This window comes from Haliotis asinina, chromosome 7 (genome assembly GCF_037392515.1).
Source record: "Haliotis asinina isolate JCU_RB_2024 chromosome 7, JCU_Hal_asi_v2, whole genome shotgun sequence".
Taxonomy (NCBI): Eukaryota; Metazoa; Mollusca; class Gastropoda; order Lepetellida; family Haliotidae; genus Haliotis; species Haliotis asinina.
In genome coordinates, this window is record NC_090286.1 from 63,695,077 (window position 1) to 63,718,127 (window position 23,051).

A 23,051-nucleotide genomic window follows, 5' to 3' on the forward strand; every position below is an offset into this window, starting at 1 on the left:
GTTTACACCCATGTGTCAAGACAACGGGCACCTCGCTCAGTACCCATGCGGTTTAAAGTGTACACTCCCATATCAAGACAAGCAACATCTTCCTCACTACCTGAAAATGAACCTGTACAATGTCTGCCCGTTATTATCAACCAAACTCATGCAAGAACACTTACGATGTTTTGATTCTTATTAAGGGTTTTCCACAAAATGCTGACACATGGCATAAACCAAATTTCCATCAAAACATATGTAGGTTGGTCTTTGCGGTGTGTGTGTTGGACCACGTGAGTGGTTTGACAGACAGTGGCGGGGGTCTGGAAACAGGCTCTCCTTCTGTGGCGGCAGCCGCGGACAGACGCGTAATCTCCTATCACACATACATCCGTAGCAGAGCAGCCACCGTATATATTCAGCCAAATTAATAGTCAGAACGAAATAATAATCCAAAACATCTTCATGTTTTAATTGCGAAAAATCTAAAAAAAACTATTTACTGTTAAATTTGGTAGTGATAGGTGTGTGAAAGTAACTATACCATTTTTCGTGGACAAACATTTTGCTTGTGATCCCTTCATTTGCTTTTATTAAATAAAACAGAAAGGGTGTATCAATATTTAATGACAGTATCGCACTACCAGACACACAACGTGCCCGTGAATCTTGCTCCGGTGTGCGATGGTTGGTAACTACGGCAACGAGCGTCGGCAGACCCCATGAGACTGGCCTGCAGTTGTAGTGGATGTGCACCACCACGGAGTGCTGACGTTGCACTGGGCAGACAGGCAGACACGCAGGATGAGGAGGTACTTACTAGCGCTGGTGTGTGCCTTCTTCACCTGCAACACAGGTAAGTCAGTTAGTGAGTGACATGGGATTTTATCACTCTTTTTCAGTTTTCAATCATTACCACTTTGATGAAACCCTGACATGTCATTTACAACTTTAATCCTTGCGGGTAATCTAATCTGTACGGCGTTACGAGCTGAGGCTTTAACAAGGGGATTACCTGACCGACTCAAGCCGAAGGTAGCCCACACTTATGGAGACTGTGTGATTATTTCGAATTCAGTCGATCTCTTACAACTTTGCTTTACGTCTTGCTAATCTTTTGGAAAGTAAAACAGTGATCTGAAACCTCGTAAACGTTCTTAATGTGTGAAGTTTCAGATTTTACAGGCGCATCTCTAGATGCTTGGGTCTTCTCACCTGTGTTTTTCTGGAGATGGGTGATAGATTGAGAAGGTGTCGGGATTACACTCTCTATGGTACCCTATCCCACAGGACGAGGTAGACATAACCCGTCATTTACAAGGGATTCCTTCTCGTTTTTAGCGGGACGAACCGATTGCAAGCATTATTGAACCAATGCTTAGTGTAGGAAGCGATTAACTGGATCAGGTGGTAGGTGCCCATCTGTGGCAACCCATGCTTAGTGTAGGAGGCGATTAACTGTATCAGGTGGTAGGTGCCTATCTGTGGCAACCCATGCTTAGTGTAGGAGGCGATTAACTGTATCAGGTGGTAGGTGCCCATCTGTGGCAACCCATGCTTAGTGTAGGAGGCGATTAACTGTATCAGGTGGTAGGTGCCCATCTGTGGCAACCCATGCTTAGTGTAGGAGGCGATTAACTGTATCAGGTGGTAGGTGCCCATCTGTGGTAACCCATGCTTAGTTTAGGAGGCGATTAACTGTATCAGGTGGTAGGTGCCCTCTGTGGCAACCCATGCTTAGTGTAGGAGGCGATTAACTGTATCAGGTGGTAGGTGCCCATCTGTGGCAACCCATGCTTAGTGTAGGAGGCGATTAACTGTATCAGGTGGTAGGTGCCTATCTGTGGCAACCCATGCTTAGTGTAGGAGGCGATTAACTGTATCAGGTGGTAGGTGCCCATCTGTGGCAACCCATGCTTAGTGTAGGAGGCGATTAACTGTATCAGGTGGTAGGTGCCCATCTGTGGCAACCCATGCTTAGTGTAGGAGGCGATTAACTGTATCAGGTGGTAGGTGCCCATCTGTGGCAACCCATGCTTAGTGTAGGAGGCGATTAACTGTATCAGGTGGTAGGTGCCTATCTGTGGCAACCCATGCTTAGTGTAGGAGGCGATTAACTGTATCAGGTGGTAGGTGCCCATCTGTGGCAACCCATGCTTAGTGTAGGAGGCGATTAACTGTATCGGGTGGTAGGTGCCCATCTGTGGCAACCCATGCTTAGTGTAGGAGGCGATTAACTGTATCGGGTGGTAGGTGCTTATCTGTGGCAACCCATGCTTAGTGTAGGAGGCGATTAACTGTATCAGGTGGTAGGTGCTTATCTGTGGCAACCCATGCTTAGTGTAGGAGGCGATTAACTGTATCGGGTGGTAGGTGCCCATCTGTGGCAACCCATGCTTAGTGTAGGAGGCGATTAACTGTATCGGGTGGTAGGTGCCCATCTGTGGCAACCCATGCTTAGTGTAGGAGGCGATTAACTGTATCAGGTGGTAGGTGCCCATCTGTGGCAACCCATGCTTAGTGTAGGAGGCGATTAACTGTATCAGGTGGTAGGTGCCCATCTGTGGCAACCCATGCTTAGTGTAGGAGGCGATTAACTGTATCAGGTGGTAGGTGCCCATCTGTGGCAACCCATGCTTAGTGTAGGAGGCGATTAACTGTATCAGGTGGTAGGTGCCCATCTGTGGCAACCCATGCTTAGTGTAGGAGGCGATTAACTGTATCAGGTGGTAGGTGCCCATCTGTGGCAACCCATGCTTAGTGTAGGAGGCGATTAACTGTATCAGGTGGTAGGTGCCCATCTGTGGCAACCCATGCTTAGTGTAGGAGGCGATTAACTGTATCAGGTGGTAGGTGCCCATCTGTGGCAACCCATGCTTAGTGTAGGAGGCGATTAACTGTATCGGGTGGTAGGTGCTTATCTGTGGCAACCCATGCTTAGTGTAGGAGGCGATTAACTGTATCAGGTGGTAGGTGCCCATCTGTGGCAACCCATGCTTAGTGTAGGAGGCGATTAACTGTAACAGGTGGTAGGTGCCCATCTGTGGCAACCCATGCTTAGTGTAGGAGGCGATTAACTGTATCGGGTGGTAGGTGCCCATCTGTGGCAACCCATGCTTAGTGTAGGAGGCGATTAACTGTATCAGGTGGTAGGTGCTTATCTGTGGCAACCCATGCTTGCCCGTAAACGTGTAGGTCGTATGTGGCTATGTACAACAACCCATGTTTATTGTAGGAGACAACAAACGGGCTGGTTGACGTCTGTTATCACATCCTGACTGCACGATCTGTGCTCAAGAAGTCAACATGTGTATGACTAAACAAAAAACACAGACAATATGTAGCTTCTTTCCCGTGCTCTGTCGCAGGCCAGACTAAGCCGTACATCGCCGTTATCCTGAACACTACTAGATGTTCCCGCGCCAGACACACGCTCGCAACTCCTAATGGCGTCTTCCAGATGTGGCTACATGACAAGCAAGCCAATCAGAATATAGTAAGTCTCTCCATGCAATGCATCTCAGATTTCGTGGAAACAGTGCGCTTGATCCAATTCCCCAAAACATTTCTGATTTGTTCGTCACCCGTTTGTGTTGATTAGCAAATGGAGATGTTTTCTGGTAGTCTTGGTAACGTCGTTCTTGACGTCAACGACAGTGACATCCTTATATTTATCTGTAACGCATGGATTTGTATTGTAGTATAACTGGTTCATGCGAATATGTTATGTCTGTTATTACGCTTTCTCAGTAAAGGACACATTTTGTGCTTTTGCACAGTTTATTCGAACCAATAGTGGCTCCTAACCACCAGCATACAACATCAGCGATCTGACACAGTCTTCCACAAAATATATTTATTTGTTTCATATTTTCTGTGTATATTTGATGTTAAGTTTACCCGTGATATTATCCATTGCTACGGAAGGAAAGACAGAGGCAGATATGGAAACATAATCAAGTTCAAAACTGACACATGTCATGATATTAATCACATGCATATACTGGACATGTCAGCACTTTCTGGCATGGTCAGCAGATTGCAATCGCTAACACAGAGTCTCAACACTACCTCTGAACGTTTCGAGAACAGGGACCCAGCTCACCAGTTCAGCTCTTTCTGACCACACCGCGTCCCCATGGACACACTGTTTGTTCAGCCGGTGGAACATAGACAAATCCTAGCATGCAAATTGCTCTGATGAAGACGTCAACGACGAAAGGGAGAATGTAGCTGTAGAGTAGTTGCTATATTGACATGTTCCCAACACAGACATCATTAACATCACTGAGTCGGGTGTACTGTTGACGACAAAACATCCTGCGTTTCAGAACAAGTTTATAACTAGCCGCTGCAACGCTACTCTTGACCAGTACGTTGCCATTGACTACCATTACCTCACTAGGACCTTCTATATGACCAACATCGGTCAACGCATGATTGAGGTAGGTGTCTCTACTCTGCCATTTTCACCCTGTATGTCTGCCTGTGTGCGTGCTTGTTCGACACTAGCTCTTTCAAATATGTAATCTTTCAAATTGCACAAAATTTATAAACATGTTATGGATGAATGAATTAGTATGATTTTACGCCGGGTTTAATGTTTAATATCAGAGCTAATCCCACAAACAGACGTGACTTTAAGCACCAAAATGGTGATTTGATCAGTGTTTGGTGGTGTTTAGTCGGACGCTTTACTACATAACTAAACCTCGAAGAGGTTGAGGCATTTCCCAGTTTCAAGAAGACAGTTTATAAATTACTCTATGTACAATGTAATGACATTAATATGACCTGTAATATCCAGTCTTTAATGTCTGTTGTAGGCCTATGACATCCGAGACGCCGGAAGCTCCCCCAGGTACCGGAAGAGGCCGGTGTTCAAGGGTATATCCCGGAAGACCACAGGTGACCGAAGGCCCCGTCAACATACAACTATGGACTGAGTCTTCATATTGCTGTTGTTACTGTAGATTAGCCCCTTCAACATACAGCTATGGACTGAGTCTTCATATTGCTGTTGTTACTGTAGATTAGCCCCTTCAACATACAGCTATGGACTGAGTCTTCATATTGCTGTTGTTAATGTAGATTGTCCTAGTGAATTGTGTAACCAGTGTCCTAGAGTGGTATCTATGACATAGAGTCTTTCTGTACCGGTATAGCTTTGTGATACGAACGTCGTAGGCAGAGAGCCATAGAGCCTTTCTGTTCCTGTATAACCAGACAATATGAACATCCTAGGGAGATAGCCATAGAGCCTTTCTGTTCCGGTATAACCAGACAATATGAACATCCTAGGGAGATAGCCATAGAGCCTTTCTGTTCCTGTATAACCAGACAATATGAACATCCTAGGGAGATAGCCATAGAGCCTTTCTGTTCAGGTATAACCAGACAATATGAACATCCTAGGGAGAGAGCCATAGAGCATTTCTGTTCCGGTATAACCTGACAATATGAACATCCTAGGGGGATAGCCATAGACTTTTCCTGTTTCGGTATAAATTGGCGATTTCAACGTCCTAGAGAGATAGTCTTTCTGTTCCTGTATAAGATGGCGAACTGAATGTCCCAGAGAGATGGCCCGGCATAGCCTGGCGATATGACTGCATCTGTATAAGCTTACCAAAGCAGCATGGGCGTACGTAACTTGGACATACGTATCTTGAAAACAAAATGTATAAATCTGTTTCCTGCTAGACACAATCCACTTCCAGCTGAGTATATCCCTCAATTCGAACTGAACAAAATGTATATACTTCCGTCTGTTTATTTAATGTGACAATGATTTATATATGTTGGAGACTGTTCAACACGTTATGCAGAAATGAAACAAACAGCTTCATGGATTACAACTTCTTCTTTATTACGCAGACCGACTTTTCGATGTAGAATCTTACATCGTTATCAAGCTAAATATGCTTGATAACTATGCATACACATCTAGTTTGATGACGATGTAAGAATCTACAATCGAAGCGTCGCTCAACGTAACAAACAAGAAGTTGCAATTCATAAAGCTGTATGTTTCCTTTTTGACTCACTAACTTCTAGAATGACTATCACAACAGGTACGTTATGTAGGCTGTTTGTCAACGTGACAGTGACTTATGTACACTGGTGACTGTTCAACATGTTCAGGTATTGCTGTTGATTGGATCCACAACAACATATACTGGGCAGACCCTGCGTACGACGCCATCTTCATGACGGCCTCTGACGGGAGAGGTCAGCTCTTTCAGTATGCCACCATTGTTGTCGGTGGTAATCTTGACACTCCATCTGGACTTGCTGTTCAGCCGTATATAGGGTATGTGATTCACCTGTTTTAGTTTGCAAATCTTGAAGGACAATTTTAACGTTGTAAGCCTGAAGCGTCAATAGGTGGAATCAAGAAATTATGCGCCGCTTTCCCAACTTTGAACCGCTGTCATCACGGATGGCAGCAACGCCAGTCCGAGCATATTAAAACGGTCGAAGGATAACATCATGGCGTGTTTGTAATAGATGTGTCATGTTTTCCCCCTGCATTAATGTGTGATCATTTCAGTCGCATCTTCTGGTCGGACGTCTATCGGCTGGAGTCGGCCCTTCTTGATGGAAGTAACCGGACACTGTTGAGGAGTGACCTTGTGCGACCGAAGGGGATGTGTATCGACTACAGCACCAACAGGTCGGTTGTTTTCTGATAGAGAGGGCAGGACAAATATAACTTGCTGGTGTTTTACTCTTTGGAAATGATTTCTATGAAAGAGAGTGCTACCACATATTTGAATTCTATATCACAAAATGCACAGGTGTTTGGAGCCATTTGTTCCCATCTACAACTCTTTCACACTGAACCTTACAGACTGTACTGGATTGAGCAGGATGTCTCCGAGAGTGTCATACGATCAACCGACATGACGGGAGCGAATCAACGAGTTGAAGTTCAACGGCCGGCCAGTGAGCTTTTTGACCTGGACATAGACGGGGTACGTAGACCTCAGGGAATCCCACCTAGAGGGACCATACCTATCACGACACCTATTAGTCCAGGCATGTATCTATGTGTCGTATAAGTAATCGCTATTATCCAGATGTTTGGAATTCATCTTAATTAACTACCATACAAAAGATCATGGTGCTGTTTGGTCACCTGGCCCGAGAAGGATATTAATCCGTTTGCCTCTAAAGTGGACCGATGAATTGAAATCTAAAACTAATAAATATATAATACTCAATGAAACGCTGATCATAATCAAAACATCAGACCAACTCTGTGATGTCTTAAATATGAAAAAGTTGTTTAATAAACTATCATTAACATTTTTGACACAGATAACTGTTTGTTACAAGGGAGGAAAGCCAAGTGTTCGAAAAACACGCGCACTAAAATGCACGTAATGTGATTGATTCATTACCTGTATTATGACGTCTCCATCCTTTCTCGCACACCTGGCTGTTCCTCCTTTTGCATTCCTCCCTCGTAACAATGAGTGAAATGTGTCAACATTTTAATGATAGTTTGTTATGTTTATATTTTATTGAGAATTATAGCAAGCATGGCTCCAGTGTGTATGATTACTTTTTAAGCTCACCTGATTTCTTTCAGTTCATCGATATGTTCAGTATCGGGGATCGATCTGATTCTGATCACTTTCCACTAGAATTGAAGTGTAAATTTCCAAATATTGGTAACAGGTGTAATAATGAGTCAATCAAGGATCCAACGGCATCAGAGAAATAATATGGAACCATTCGTACTCTAATATGTTTCTTGAAAATCTGAGATATGGGATTGCGGAAAACAAAGAAACACTCCTAAACGAAATTGATAATGATATTGAAAATGCAATTAGTCACTTTGTGGTCTTCGTATTAGACTCTGCTAGCTGCATGAAAAAGCAAAGCCGACATAGTTTACAAACTGTTAGTCAAAAACCATTAAATCTAGAATGTAGACAAGCAAAAAGGGAAACAGGTAGGACACTTAGGAGACTTATACTGTGGCAAACAGAAAAGCATATTGTAAACAAAGAAATCATTATAAACTTTGTTGTAGAAAATATAAATCTATCTCATGTAGGAAATTAGTAGACAGGTTGCATAGAAGCATTAATAGCCATTCTAGTTTTTGGAAACAAATAGGATTTTTACAAAACAAACCAAAACAGAAGAATTTTATAACGAAAACCGAATGGCTTTACCACTTTAAAAATGTTTTTGCAAATAACAATGTTTTTTCTCCTCACTTAGATGAAGAAAATGAAATCTTTTCAGATCAGTTCACAGATATTGATGCAATTATTCTAAATTCTAAAATAACTGAACATGAAATTACATCATCTATAAACAAGTTAAAAAGCGGAAAATCTGCCGGCCCGATCAAGTGCTGATAGAGATGCTTAAATGTTCCCAACTGTTTCAACAAACTCTTTGATAATCAAATATTTCCAAGGAGTTGGTCATGTTCAGAAATGGTCCCTTTACATAAAAAAAGGCGATCCAGGAGACCCTGACAACTATAGGGGGATCTCATTAATGAGTGCCCTTGGGAAAGTTTTTACTGCTGTTCTTAATAATAGACTTACTGACTGGGCCAGTATGAGAGATAAGGTACCGGAAATTCAAGCAGGTTTTAGAAATAAATATTCAACCGTAGATCACATTTTTACGTTATATGCAGTAGTCCAAAAATGTTTATCACGTCGTAAACACAAAGTATATGTTGCTTTTATTGATTTTAAAAAAAGCCTTTGATACAGTCGATCGTTATAAATTATGGTATTGTTTGAAAAGGGCTGGGCTACAAGGGAAAATGCTTAATGTATTAAAATCAATGTATTGAAATATTAAATCATGTGTACGTTGTGACTTTGGCATTACTGTCTTTTTCGATTGCCCGTCCGGCTTCCGTCAGGGATGCATGTTGAGTCCTCTTCTATTCTCGTTGTTCATTAGCGAATTATATCATGAAATTTCATGCAACGGTAAGCATGGTGTACAGATGTATCCCGACATCCTAGAAATCCTTATGCTCCTTTTTGCTGATGATGTTATTTTACTTTCTGATACAGTTATTGGCCTACACAATCAGTTGAATGTATTAGATAAATACACTAAAGAATGGAATTTATCTTTAAATTTAGATAAGACGGAAATTATTGTTTTCAGAAAGGGGGGCCCTTTGACTTTTAAAGAGAGTTGGTACTTAAATGGACAACGAATTAATGTAGTTAACGGCTATAGATATCTTGGCGTAATGTTTAATTCAACACTAAATATGGACAAATGCGTTTCTGACTTGGCACTGCGAGGGAAACGACCTTTACTTAATATGATGTCGATTTCGCATAAACTTGGAGTTATTACACCTGTTATATTTTTCAAATTATTTGACACCCAAATACAGCCAATTTTATTGTATGGATCCGAAGTATGGGGTTACCAAAGATTTGAATGCATAGAAAGAATCCACCTACTGGCATGTAAAAAGTTTCTTTGTGTTGGATTAGCAACTCCAAATAACATGATATATGGAGAATGTGGAAGATACCCAGTTTATATAAATTCGCAAATAAAATGTCTAAGATACTGGTTTAGTATCATCCATATGCCAGAACATCGGCTTCCGAAAATAGCCTATAACATGCTTATTCATCTAGATAGCATCGGTAGGGTTACATGGGTTACGCATGTAAGGACACTACTATTTTCACATGGGTTTGTTTGGCTTAATCAATCTGTTGGCGATCTATACCTATTTCTAAATGATTTTCGTAAAGTAGCAATAAATATGTTCTACCGAGGATGGCAATCTCATTTAGAAAACAGTTCACGTTATGATCTGTACAAAACGTTTAAAACTTTATTAGAGCCAGAAAAATATCTATCTGTTTTAACAAATAGTAACCTAAGAAATATATATATCAAACATAGACTTGGCTTGTCAAAACTAATGATTAATTATGGACGGAATATATCACTTGAAAGAAAGCAAAGAATTTGTCCATTATGTAACTCTGCTATAGAAGACGAAATACATTTTACTTTTGAATGTCCTTATTATGCTGAATTACGAACTAAATATATACCAGAGCGCTTCCTATCTAAGACGAGTAAAATAGGGTTTGTTTCTATTTTATCTTCAAATGATGTCGATGTAATATTTAGATTATCTCTCTTTGTAAAACATGGAATGGACCTAAGAAATAACTTGTTAAATGGATTGTCACATTTACCTCACCAAGTTCTCCGGACTACCACCAATTGTTAAACGAATGTTATATGCTTTTGTGATTTCCACTGAGGCTACAAACCTCGAACACTGTACTTGTGTAAACCTGTATAGGGGCCGATGGCTTTTGATACAATAAAACTCACTTGACTTGATTGTAAGTGCATTAGTTTTCGAGTTAGAATGCAATTCATCAGTCCACTGAGCCAAAAATAAGTAATGTGTCCTCTATGTCCGCTCAGTTGAACAGGAATGTTATTGTCTTTGTCGCATGGCAATAACGTCATAGCGGTGGGGATATTACACATTCTATCCACTCACAATAACCTTAGAGGTATGACGTGAACTTCACATTATTCCGGCATATGGCAGCAAGGAGCGTGATGGAGTTAGATCTTGTTCTCAGTGACATTGAAACTAGGCTGTTTTACTAACAATCATTCGCTTGCTTATGAAATCCGTAAATCTAGACACAAATAGCAAGTCGTGGAACATGATGGCGTCCTTGCCTTGTCGGCTGACGACCTCTTTCGTCATGTGGACAGGGCGACTTCAAATATCAGGTGTGTAGTTCCAACAACAGATCCACGTCGCTACACATAGTTAAGGGTGTCCTCTACTTCAGGACTGGATTGTTACGACGGATCAGAAACGTGGAGTCATCGCCATTTACGACGTCAAAGGCCACAGATCACAGGAGAAGGCGTGGGGAGGGAAGCCGTTCGGTATCGTCATTGACGGCAAGACCGTCTCGGGAGAAGGTGATTGTTATCATGTTACTTAGCATCAGATCATCTTTTTGTAATCATCAAAATAGAGTGAAAATCAAAGTAGAATATCTGGTTAACATGTCGAGTTATCCAATGGTTCCAGAGAAGCAGTACATTGCCTTTGGACGATAGTAGGAATACATATATATCGCATTAATCGAAATCGGTGAAACAAGGGCGGTGTCTGCCTATTCACGTGTTAGCATCTAGTGTAGTACTCCGCGGGCGACTGACTCCCCTGTACGTGTGTTTCTGATAGTGGTCCCACAGCACAATAGCAAGTCTCCCAGCGACAGAGGCGTCATCCTTCTAGCGACGCCGTCCGGCATTTACCGAATCAATCGGAACTTCGCTGACGTGAAGGACGAAGAAAACCTCGTCCACCTTCCCCTTCATCCGCAGATGACCGTGTATGCCATGACAGCCAACGCCCACACCGACTACATCTACTACTACGAGGAAGCACGGAAAGAGGGGGTACTCTTTACCGTCTAAATCTTTCTTGAATATGTCACTTCAAATTTCAACACCTATGTTTCTAAGGAATACATGAATAAATGTCTGCTTATAGTTATAGCTATATTTTATGTTGAAATATTATTCGCCTTGCTTCACAAGGAAAACTAAACGATTTATACTGGTATTTACAACGAGATGAACAAATGAACTTTGTCGTTACTCTGTCTAGCGGTCAGCTATCAGGGTATAATACAAGAAGTTGTCGACTAAGTGTCTGGAAAAAATAGTTATAGTGATGTGCGGCCTGGTATCTAGGCTAGAACTTTGATTCAGATGTCATATATTTAATCTTGACCGACAGATAGACATACACACGACCACGTATAAACATAAATCTTTAAGACGACGTTGAACCTCATTTCACCTCACGTAGTTCTACTGTTTTCATTTTTCTGTATTAACATGTTCACGGTGTGTTGATGATATGCTCTGCTAAATGTTCAGAGAATCATGCGTGTAAAGATGAACCTGAGGCACGGTAAGAGCGAGGGTCAGTTCACACCGGAACCACTCACCAACGCCGCCGTGAAGGAGGTGTCAGGTAAACGTCTTTCTTACTACTGAATGAACTATGAATCATATGACATACAACTTCTTGCCAATTCCACAAGGAATAAGAATAAGAATAAGAATAAGTAAGTAAGAGTAAGAATAAGTAAGAATAATAGGAGAAAGTATCGAGTATATACATCATGCCGCTACCATTGAAGGTTAAGTCAAACTATGATCACTTTCTTGAACGCTCCGTGAATGGGTGACTGCAGGTGTCTTTCCCCCACTGTATAGGCTGATTCCAACCAAACACTCATAAATACGAGTGAGTGAGTTTTACTTTTACGTCACGTACATCACTATCATCACGAGAGACAAGAAATGGGCTTCACTCCTTGTACCAGTATGAAGAATCGAACTGGATATCCAGCTCAACTATAGAACGCTTTAACCACTTGACTACCCCACTTTACTACCCCACTTGACTACGGGACCTGATTGACAGGTGCTGAGCCTCAGAATCAAACACTTAACCTAAAGGCACTAAAATAATTCGTTTTATACTTCCCCGCATGGAGTTGGGGAGGTTTAATACCAGTTAAGAAGAACTGATTCTATTGAGAACTAGATGAAAGCATGGCCAGGGGGATGAGGTGCAATAATAACAGTAAAAGCAATATTTATTGTTGGTAGCCATGATTTGTGTACATCCCTTATTGATGTCATCTCATATATATATATACTACCGACAAGAAATAAGGGAACTATTGAAATAATAGCGAATTTGAAACTGCTTTAAATATCCACTAAATCAATTTTAGGCGTCAAGTTCAATATCTGGTGTGTCCACCATGTTGGGCAACACATTCACGGCATCTTGATGGCATGCTGTTAATCAATTTCCGGATGGTTGCCCGTGGTATTGCCCGCCATTCCTCTTGGAGAGCTGCACCAAGCTGGGCCTGGTTGGCGGGTCCTGGGTCCCTGGCGTACACCCTTCGACCAAGAACGTCCCAGAGATGTTCAATTGGGGACTTAGAGGGCCAGTCCAATGTCTGGATACCTTCTTGTCGGAGATAAGCGGAGACAATTCGGGCCCGATGTGGTCTGGCATTATCATCTTGGAATACGAAATTTCGGCCGATAACTCTAGCCAATGGAACCACAATAGGACGCAATATTTGGTCAACGTATCGCTGACCAGTCATGGCTCCGTTAATGATGACCAAATCTGATCGTCTGTCATGTGTAATCCCACCCCACACCATGACACTCCACCTCCATATCGATCATGGTCAAGAATTGCTGCTCTGGCATACCCCGCTCCGAAGCCAACAACGTTTTCTGCCATCTGTGAATCGTAGGCAAAACCTTGACTCATCAGAGAACATGGTGTAACGCCAGTGGTGCATAGCTCGTCCCTGATGCTGCCTAGCACATGCCAATCTTTGGCGCTTATGGTGAGCTGAAAGGGTGACACCCTTAAAAGGCCGTCTTGCTTTCAGACGAGCTTGATAGAGTCGGTTTTTAACGGTTGAGGTTGAAATGCGTCTTCCAGTGAGTGTGCAGAATTCCCTATTGATGACAGGGGCCAATTTAAACCTATCGCGTAGAGCAATTAACGTAATGAGACGATCCTGTCGTGGTGTCGGTGATTTTGGTCTACCACGCCCAGGTCTCGTTGCAACCCCACCCGTTTGACGGTACTTAACCCACAGGCGTGAAATTACACTTTTTGATTTAGCCATCTGCCGGGCAACTTCACATAATGATGTCCCCCCCTTCTATCATCCCCACAATTCTCCATTTTGTTGCTTCACCGAGATACTGCCTCGGAGGCATTTCTGTCAGTAAGCGTCAATCTCTATTGCATTAGTGATTGCGACTTCTCCAGTACATTTACAGGAGTTAACTTCTGTATGCACGTGTAGCACGTGCTGGGCATGCATTATGCGAAATGCCATTGTCATTGGATGTTGCGTTTGGGAGATACGCCACAGTTAAAGTCATCTCCATTCAATTTCTTGGTTCCCTTATTTTCTGTCGGTAGTATATAATTACCTTACATGGGGCCTTCTTTGTTAATGTTGTTCTAGTATCTTTCAGCCTTTTTTTCAAATGGTTCGCCATTCTGTGTTCGATGTTTACCTATTTGTGAAAGGTTGCAGACCCCTGATTATTTTATTGACTTGTCAGAGGTGTGATATCACGCTGAGTCACAATGTATAAATCAGCCTTTGTAATTCATACCGACAACGGAATGTCTGTAATGTATTTGAAATGTTTACAATCGTACTGTATCTTAGTATTTGTTCACCAGGCCCAGGTAAATAAGGTTCCTGGTGCTGGGACCAAATTCTTCACTAGCACTAAGAAATGTGTTTCAGATTTGTCCATCGACTGGCTGACACGAAACTTATACTGGTCAGACAAGGGCACTCGGCAAATCGTGGTAGCTCGTGAAGACGGCCGCTTCCCTGCTGTTGTTGTGGAGGGGCACCTGAAGAGTCCACGGACAGTTGTGGTGGACCCGATCAGCATGTAAGATTGAGGTTTTGAAGTCTTACATCGAACATTGCAATCGTTGATACATGCACATAAGCACTAAGTAATTCCTGAATCCAAACAAATTATTAAAATTGTCCAAATATACTATGAAACCCAGCCTGTCGTACAGACCCTGAAGTATAAATATCCAAGAAAGTCCACGCAAGTCTAGAAAATGTGGCAAGTCTAGATTGCCACAGCTTCTGAAAATGAAGAAAGTGCCAGGGCTCCATTTCACTATGAACGTTTTTTCAGTGAAATATGTTCATTTCTGAGACCAGCTGTTAGTCTATATGAAACTCTAGTGCATACTATAACACGTGAATGCACAAACAAAACATAAAAACTATGAGGTGCATGTTTATGTGCTGCGTAACTGCAAAGACAATCGGGTATAAATTGGAAATAACTGCTGTATGTGCACTCCAGCTTTGTGAGATGAACTAGTTAGGTTCATGCATAACGAAGGGATTTCATGTCGCAAGATCCGCTCGAACGCAAACATTGATCACACAGTCATTATTGTCTGTTTGCAGTCAAACGTACTTGCCAATTGAACATTTTAATCAGAGAATTTTAGTCAACATATGATAAAAGTGTTCAACAGACGATCCTAGTTCCAAATCGTTATCATTAGTTTGTATTACAAGGGGGTAAGCGCAGTAGATAGAACAGTGAGATAAATACACGTGCGCTACGTGATGAGCGTCACACCAATCCTACTTGTTCTCGGTGTTTCCTGTCATGTGCCGTTCTGTATCTGAATATTAGTATGGAGTTACCTTCTCGGAGACGACATACCAGTATCAGATATTTACTAGTACACAGGAGTTTTACTGATTATATCCTTGGTTCCCAGGTTCATATTCTGGGGTGACAAGTTGAACATCGGGCGAAGTGGTTTGGATGGGACGGAAGTAGAGTACAGCCTGTTCCGAGTTAACCATGACAACCATCGAATCGCAGTGGATCCGAAAACAGATCGGTAACGCAACAGAACATTCTTTAATGGGTTTTGCCACTTTTCAAATCCATTCGGACCTGAAAACTCCTGACAAGAATATACTGCAAACAGAACTCAAGCTTTCATGATCATTCCCATATAACATGGTCCCTGGATCCCTCCCTGGTCAGGTAAAGCAACCCTCTCTAAACACCTGTTGATTTCCCTAGACAGGTACAGTCTTACAGCAACCCTTCCTAAACACCTGTGTGTTCTGTAAAGCTGGCGCCTGTGTCATCCCCAATGCTAGTTCAGTCATACAGTGAAGACTAATTTGTTCGCAGCATCTACTTCAGCGACACGGTCCTCCTCTGCTACGGCGACTACCACGGTCACGGCAAATACTGCAGCTCTCTGCTAAACTCTAAGGTGCTCATCAATAGCCTCGCCATTATGAACGTAAGTTGTGCTCTCACTGTGAGGGATCTGGGAGATCTACTCTAGCATTACCATGTAATAATCCCCATGTTCAAACACTTCATTATACACGTGTATGGTCTTTGGGGACTTAACCCAGTTACAGGTGGAACATACTGAAAGTCTCCGACCACCGTATCTGAAGTATTTCCGCTGAACACCTGCTGAGATGTATCAACATATTTCAGTAGACTACCCGTAATATGTAAACCTTAGTAATCAAACTGAATAGTAACCTCTTTAACAAACGATAGTTAAAAGAGTAACCAGATTCCTTAAAGCGCCGTGAGAAATAATAAACTTTAGCAGTCATAATAAATCTCCCAGTTCCAGTCTTACCCTCTGGCACCACCCCACTATGGTTTATTTATATGAAAGTATGTATGTCCCAGGACTATATCATCTGGTCGAGCATCAGTGGTGGTGTGTTCGCCCAGGACAAAGATACGTTCGACGACGTCGGGCAGAGTTCCAGCCACAAGAGCTTCCACGGCATCACCATATACCACACGTCGTCACAGCCACTGGAGACAAGTATGTCGACTGTTACATGTTCACTAACTAGAAATAGTTCAGACATGCACTAAAATATTGCAATGTATTTCACACTCCTTGATTTCGACACTGTAAACACTCTAATTACGGTTTCAGTCTAATTACGTATATCGCACACACACGAATAGGATGCATTTAACACATATTTTCCATCAGTAGCACCGTTCTCATGGAACAAACTCCCACTCGTATGTGTGTGTGTGTGTGTGTGTGTGTGTGTGTGTGTGTGTGTGTAAGTAATACATATTGCATAAAAATAACACGCGGATATTTAATCCTATCACAGAGGCTACATGTCACGCATTAGAACCTTGTGGATACCATAGACCTCTCGATTCAGCGCTAATGGACACCACGCTGGGTCCTAGTCACACGCTTTTGAACTGTAGCCTTAAAGGCGGACTGTTAAAGTCTGTTATCAATGTAATAGAGGCTGGTTTAAAGGCTTTTCAACTTCCCCAGTGTTAATTGATAACTATACAAACCTGTACGTTATGTCTGCCTGCTCTAGCAGTGCGCCAGTGACTTCCTGTTGCCTGAGATGGTAGCCAGATTTGGCAAATACAGATTTCTGACTCCAGATAACTGCACACGGAACAATGGCGGTTGTGAACAATTATGTCTGCCCAACTTGACCAATCAAGGTCGAAGCTGCAAGTGCACAGTCGGGTTCTGGGACCAACAAGATGGATCCTGTGTGAAAGGTCAGGCCGTTGTTTGACGCTTAATTGCCCCGTGATGCCTTTAGTCTTATCGTATTGCACAGTTAACCTTCCATCGTCCGTGTACATGTTTGTATTTTCCCATTCTCGTGTACACATAATCAAATTTGTGTGTGAATGAAGTGTGCAGGAATATTTTAAGTTATTTAATCGTTTCAGATAATACTGGTGTACCCGTTGTTTAACTCTTTTTAGGGTACACGAGCAAGTGTTTTGTGCTCATGTTAAACGCGCCCTAACCCTGGGCTATATCCCCTGGCCATCATGTCCTGTTGAAGACAGGAATAAATAGTTTTTAACAAACCCTAGACGTATGATCGACAGTCGACGGCTGTGATCTAAGGGACACAACTCTGTACCGTGCTGTGTAACGCTCCTGGACGCAGATGGCTTCAAGCAGGTCCAGCTGTCTTAACTAACACTGAACATTACGACCTAGCATTCCGTGCACATACTGCAATTTTGAACTCTGATTTTGGTTTTGCAAACAAAACACGTCCATTATAGAATGTTTCCTTGGTTAAATCTGGTTGTATTTCTCTGTCTCTTAATTCCTCGATGCAACACTTGAAGTTCTAGTTCTGTCTAGGGAAGAGGTACTGATAATCCTTGTGTCCTCCTACTATGGTGTTGCTACTGATGAGGCTAATGTAAGTCTGCTGGAAAGTCTTCTGAAGTACCTTGTATTAGTCTATTGTGGAACTACTACTGATGATTTTATCTGTGTCTGCTGGTACGGTGTCTTCAGCGCAACTGATGGAGCCCTACCTTGTGTTCCCTGACGAACGTCTCAAAAACATTTATCAGGGATCCCTGATCCTGAACATGTACGGCATGTTCCCGCTCCAGTCGCTGTCCAAGGTGAAGGACGTGGCAGTGAACGCTTTCGAGAAGAAGGTAAAGGTGTTTTTGTATTTAACGCTCCACTCTGCAATTGCGCAGGGTATAGGACCGTAGGTTATCAAACAGTCGGGACCAGAGAGTGAAAAGCATGGGGCCTGCTGTCAGGGCCGAGGACATGCTATTTGACAAGCGATAATAATCCATGCACCAGGCCACAACTACCCAAATTAGTTGATCTAAGTGCACCTTGCATCAGTTCCTAGGCAGCCGGAAGTCATATCTCACCTTGCTCAGCATTGGATGCTTGCACTTCATTTCATATCCTATGACGGCTAGAGGGCCTCTTCATTCTCCCAAAGACAGTCAGTTCCGTGAGAAAACAATCCTATATGAGCACCGAGCTGTGACTGGAAAGCAATTAAAATAAATTATATATCAACACACACTCGCACGCACGCACATACACACACAGGTTAGTGGGGATCCACTGTTTTACATTTCGGTCAATACCTCTTTTCGCAGATATACTGGACTGACTACCTCGGCGTCATCAACTGCGCTTACTTCAACGGCAGTCATCAACATGTCGTTTTTGCTGACAAAACCGTCAGTATGTATATCAACTATTCCTTTATTTGCCGAACATTCAAGGCCTGAAGGTTTCAGAGTGTCTACATTGACTTGATACATAATTTCTACTGTTTATCAAGTTCAGATGCTTTGTATCTGTAAGTGTGGCGAGCCTTTTAGCAAACACCTGGCGTTATTCTTGTTTTACGGCAATAAATAATAATACATAATAATCATGGTGCCCAGGTGAGAAGGTGGATTGATTCGACCAAACTATTAACCGAATATCGTTTAGATTAACGCCCGGGATGTAGGCATTTACTGCTTTGTGGAATGTGTGAGGCTGATGCTCACACACAAAGATCTAGGTCTGGACTCGACACCTACCACGAGACACCATGGTTTATATTGTGTGGGGGAATAGTGCGTTTATTTATTTTTAATCACTTCCACTTGTCATACACATTGTGTGAATATCATCATTGACTATAGTCATGACATTGTTGAAATGTTGACGATGTAACTTTAAATCTTGACTAACGCACTCACTTGTGATACACTAGCTATGCCCTTTTGATATACCATTGCTAAATTTCTGTCTGGTGTTGTTCCTCAGAGCCTGTCAACATTGCTCTGGACGTGGCATCGAAGCTGGTGTATTTTGTAGATAATCGCGGCAACATTGGCGTCGTGTACGTAGTCACCGGCGCATACCAGGAACTGTTGGGACGTGACGTCATAAAGGCAAATGACATTGCATTGTCTCCAGAACAAGGGTAAACTGCTACACTTCCGTCTACTCCTACACAGAACCTATGTCAGCAGTAAACAGTGGGTATTGTCAAGAATTGAATCTGAAAATAGGTACACTCAGTTTGATTTCATTTGAGACCAATGAATTACTCACTAATACAGAATCTAATAATTGCGAAAAATTACACATTTTGCAGTCCCATGAAATCGTCAGACCAGCTCTGATGATATGATTTCGGCAATACTCTTGGACACCCGAAAAAAAGGTTGTTTAGCAAACGATCATTTTGTTGTCACTTTCCCCAGTTTTTTGTACGATTCATAATATGAAATATTATGTGCATTTATATTGCGCCAAACTCCACTCACGAGGTGAATGATCATAGCACTAACAGTCAAAGCAAGCATAGTGTAACCCCGGATAACCCAAGCTGCCTGTTAGGCGCTAGAAGATTATAGTTAAGGTTAAGGTTACATTACTTATTCCACCGGGTACCCATTTTCTGCTGAGAAAATTTTGAACAAACTCTCTTGCCTAGGGTGAGACCACAGGTATCATATGTGGTTCGTTGTTGGGCAGGACTGAAGTCCTAGAAACTCTCAGGAGTTAAGCTGCAGGTCCGAGCATTGTCCGCGTCCATCGTTGCTTAACTTCACCTGATTATAACCTGAGCTTTTATGCACAGGACCACACGCCAACTTTCGGGGAAGGACAGCGTGGGAAAGTTGTCAGTCTGAAATTGTAATTTGACTACATACACTTGTTGTTTACCTGTTCTAACAGAAACTGTTTTCATATCGGGTGTCCAAACTTATGAGACAAATCATCTGATTTGGTCTGTTGGATTTCATGTGACTCTGCACACTTTTATTTATGTTTTTTGCATGCAGTTATTAGGTTTTGTGTTAAGGAGCAATTCGTCTGTCTCAAAAGAAATCAAACTGACAGCAGATGATGCATGTTTCACTCTGAAGTACCAATTATTTACTTCTACTACCTAATTTCAACCCCTGAAGATCCTCCAACAACCCACGCTTGCCATAAAAGGCTACTATGCTTGTCGTAAGAGGCGATTAACGGGATAGGGTGGTCAGGCTCGCTGACTTGTTTGACACATGTCATCCCCAATTGCGCAGATCGATGCTCATGCTGTTGATCACTGGATTATCTGGTCCAGACTCGATTGTTTACAGACCACCGCCATATAGCTGGAATATTGCCGAGTGCGGCGTAAGATTAAAATCACTCGCTACTACCTAATTTCAGAAATTATACTTGCCCTGTCCAGTCTCAAGAGACATTCGGTACTACATGTATCCGTCTAACAAACACAAGGTGTTGACGAAACCCCGAGCACGCTTAAAGCAGCATTTACGGTTCTTTTACAGCTTGATGTTCATTTCGGGGCAAACCGAGGTACACAACGGCAGCACCAACGTCACGGAACGTCTGCAGTGTATAACGATGTCGCACATGGATGGTACAAACTTGGAACAAGTCGCCTTCGGCCTGGGGAAGCCGGGTGGAATCACTGTTTACAAAGACCGTACGTAGTTCCTGCCATGTATAGCTGTAGCTAAAACCAGAAGCAATCCCGATACACTAAAACCATTGTCTCTCTGCCTAGTTTAAAAATAAGTAGTAAAATCCATTATCAGGTACCAACATTCTTTTGTATTGCTGTTAATTCCCCCCACCCGGTCCCTTTACTTTCTTTGGCCATATGGAACTGTACTCTCCTTGCACTAGCAGACAATGTTTTATCGTACCTACGCAGGAAATGATTAGTGAATAAGAAAAGTTCAGATGAGCATTTTAGAGGAAAGTAAAATACCAAAAAGTTGCAGGTAGCAAAGTAAGATTTTGAACAGCAAATGTGCTACCTGAAAGTGATAATTTCGAACCCTGCACGGTGTCCCCTCGGACTCACAGTGACTCTTTATTAACATGTTCGGGGTGGTACGGGTAGCCTAATGGTTGAAGCGTTCGCACTTCATCCTGAAGACTTAGGTTTGATTCCACACATGGCTGAGTTTCAACCACTGCTTCAGAATATCACTACATTCACTTTAGGCAAATTACCATGTGTTTACCTTGCTAACAGTAAGCTGAAGTGTTCCTCTCCAGGTGTGATCTGGGCAGACGAGAAGTACAAGACGCTGGAGGAGGTGAGGGTGGGGTCCTGGAACCGTACAGTTTTGGTGGAGAACATGCGGCATGCTCCTGTTGACCTCGTCGCTCACAGGGACTACCTGTACTGGACGGAGACAGGTGGCCGATATGTCATGAGGTAGTTAACCAATGTACGGCACCTTCACACTTTCGTTACTCTTCAAGTTCTTCACATACCTGCTGTCAGGCAATATCATAAGAAATAGTCAGTGGTTCGTCTTAAGTTAGATGTGATGTCTGGTGCTCAAAAAGGTAAAGTTGATACAAACCCCTCTATGACAGCAGTTGTTACTATTGATGACAGGGTCCCACTGACCGACCCCATTATCCGCGAGATGTACGAGCCGAGCTGGCGTTTCTTCAACCTGGGAGGGCTGGACGTGGTTTCGGACGAATTCAATTACAGTAAGTAATATGTGTATACTGAACATATGTCATATGCTGAACGTACTTCCTGATCATGCCAGACATACTGAACACATATACTGAACATACGTCATATGCTGAAGATATGTACTGGAGATACTTCACATACTAAACTTACGTACTTTTCCCTGGACAGAAAAATGTTAATTGTTTCATCGCTTTGAGACACATGAGATACACTCCTGCTTCTTGTGATTCCTGGATGGTCTTCTACTCCTGCTGTAGTGTACCTGTACATATCCACCAGGGTAGTGGCAGACTTTTCAAAATCTTATCGCCCGTCGCCCGTGAAAGTCATTTTCATTTCGGGCAATCAAATGATGGTATTTTACATGTCTGTGGGCTACAAGATATAATGTCTACTTGCGGTTACAAACTGCGAATAAACTTGTATTTCATTTCATATCTGCTCAAAATGTAGCTATTAAATTTCACCATGATAATTAAGTAGAGTTATCTTTCTTGACTATTTATCACTTCTCAATAAATAGTCCACTATACATTAACATCAAGTACTATGTTGATTCATTCTGTCATAACTACACCATCATCATAAAAATCAGGGCAAGTGGACAAGATATTTTCTTAAAGACACTTGCCCTATGGCAAAAAAAAACAAAACAAAACAAAAAAGAACACCCTGGTAGAGGGCATATTGGTGTATGTACACGTATATGTACTGCCGTCCCTTCCAGCATCTGTGTGTCAGCGCCAGCACTGTCAAGACACCAGATTCAGACAACACGCCCAAGCGTTGTCTACACATGCCATCTGCATCCCCACCCCACGGGGCGCCGTGTGTGACTCCAACCCTGGGGAGAGATTTGACAGTGCCGCGTGCCACTTCGGGAGGAGGGCCTGCAACGACAGGGAGAAATACATGGAAATGAGTAAGAACAGTCTGCTATGCAGGATCACACAGGATTCAACAACTTTCTTCTCTTAAGTTCTTTGAGGGGCATTTAACAAGTTGTAAAGATGAAGGAAACCCAAGTGTTGTGGATAATCAACTTCTTTATTGCAATGAGTGGGACTTTTCGGCGAAGGTAACGGTGTT

At 42.5% G+C, this 23,051-nt stretch overlaps 1 protein-coding gene across 1 annotated transcript; it reads left to right on the plus strand.

Annotated features, from left to right (window-relative positions):
* Positions 1–779: 779 nt before the first annotated feature.
* On the plus strand, positions 780–22,940 carry LOC137292121 (low-density lipoprotein receptor-related protein 6-like). Its single transcript, XM_067823661.1, has 22 exons — positions 780–838; positions 3,351–3,478; positions 4,314–4,427; positions 4,809–4,890; positions 6,127–6,295; positions 6,536–6,658; positions 6,836–6,959; positions 10,830–10,965; positions 11,234–11,451; positions 11,938–12,034; positions 14,373–14,526; positions 15,392–15,517; positions 15,820–15,934; positions 16,345–16,486; positions 17,089–17,211; positions 17,978–18,126; positions 18,595–18,682; positions 19,259–19,418; positions 20,785–20,942; positions 21,524–21,686; positions 21,873–21,973; positions 22,690–22,940. Exons 1-22 carry the CDS (start codon positions 787–789, stop codon positions 22,938–22,940), a joined length of 2,973 nt encoding a protein of 990 aa, XP_067679762.1. The 5' UTR covers positions 780–786.
* Positions 22,941–23,051: the final 111 nt, after the last annotated feature.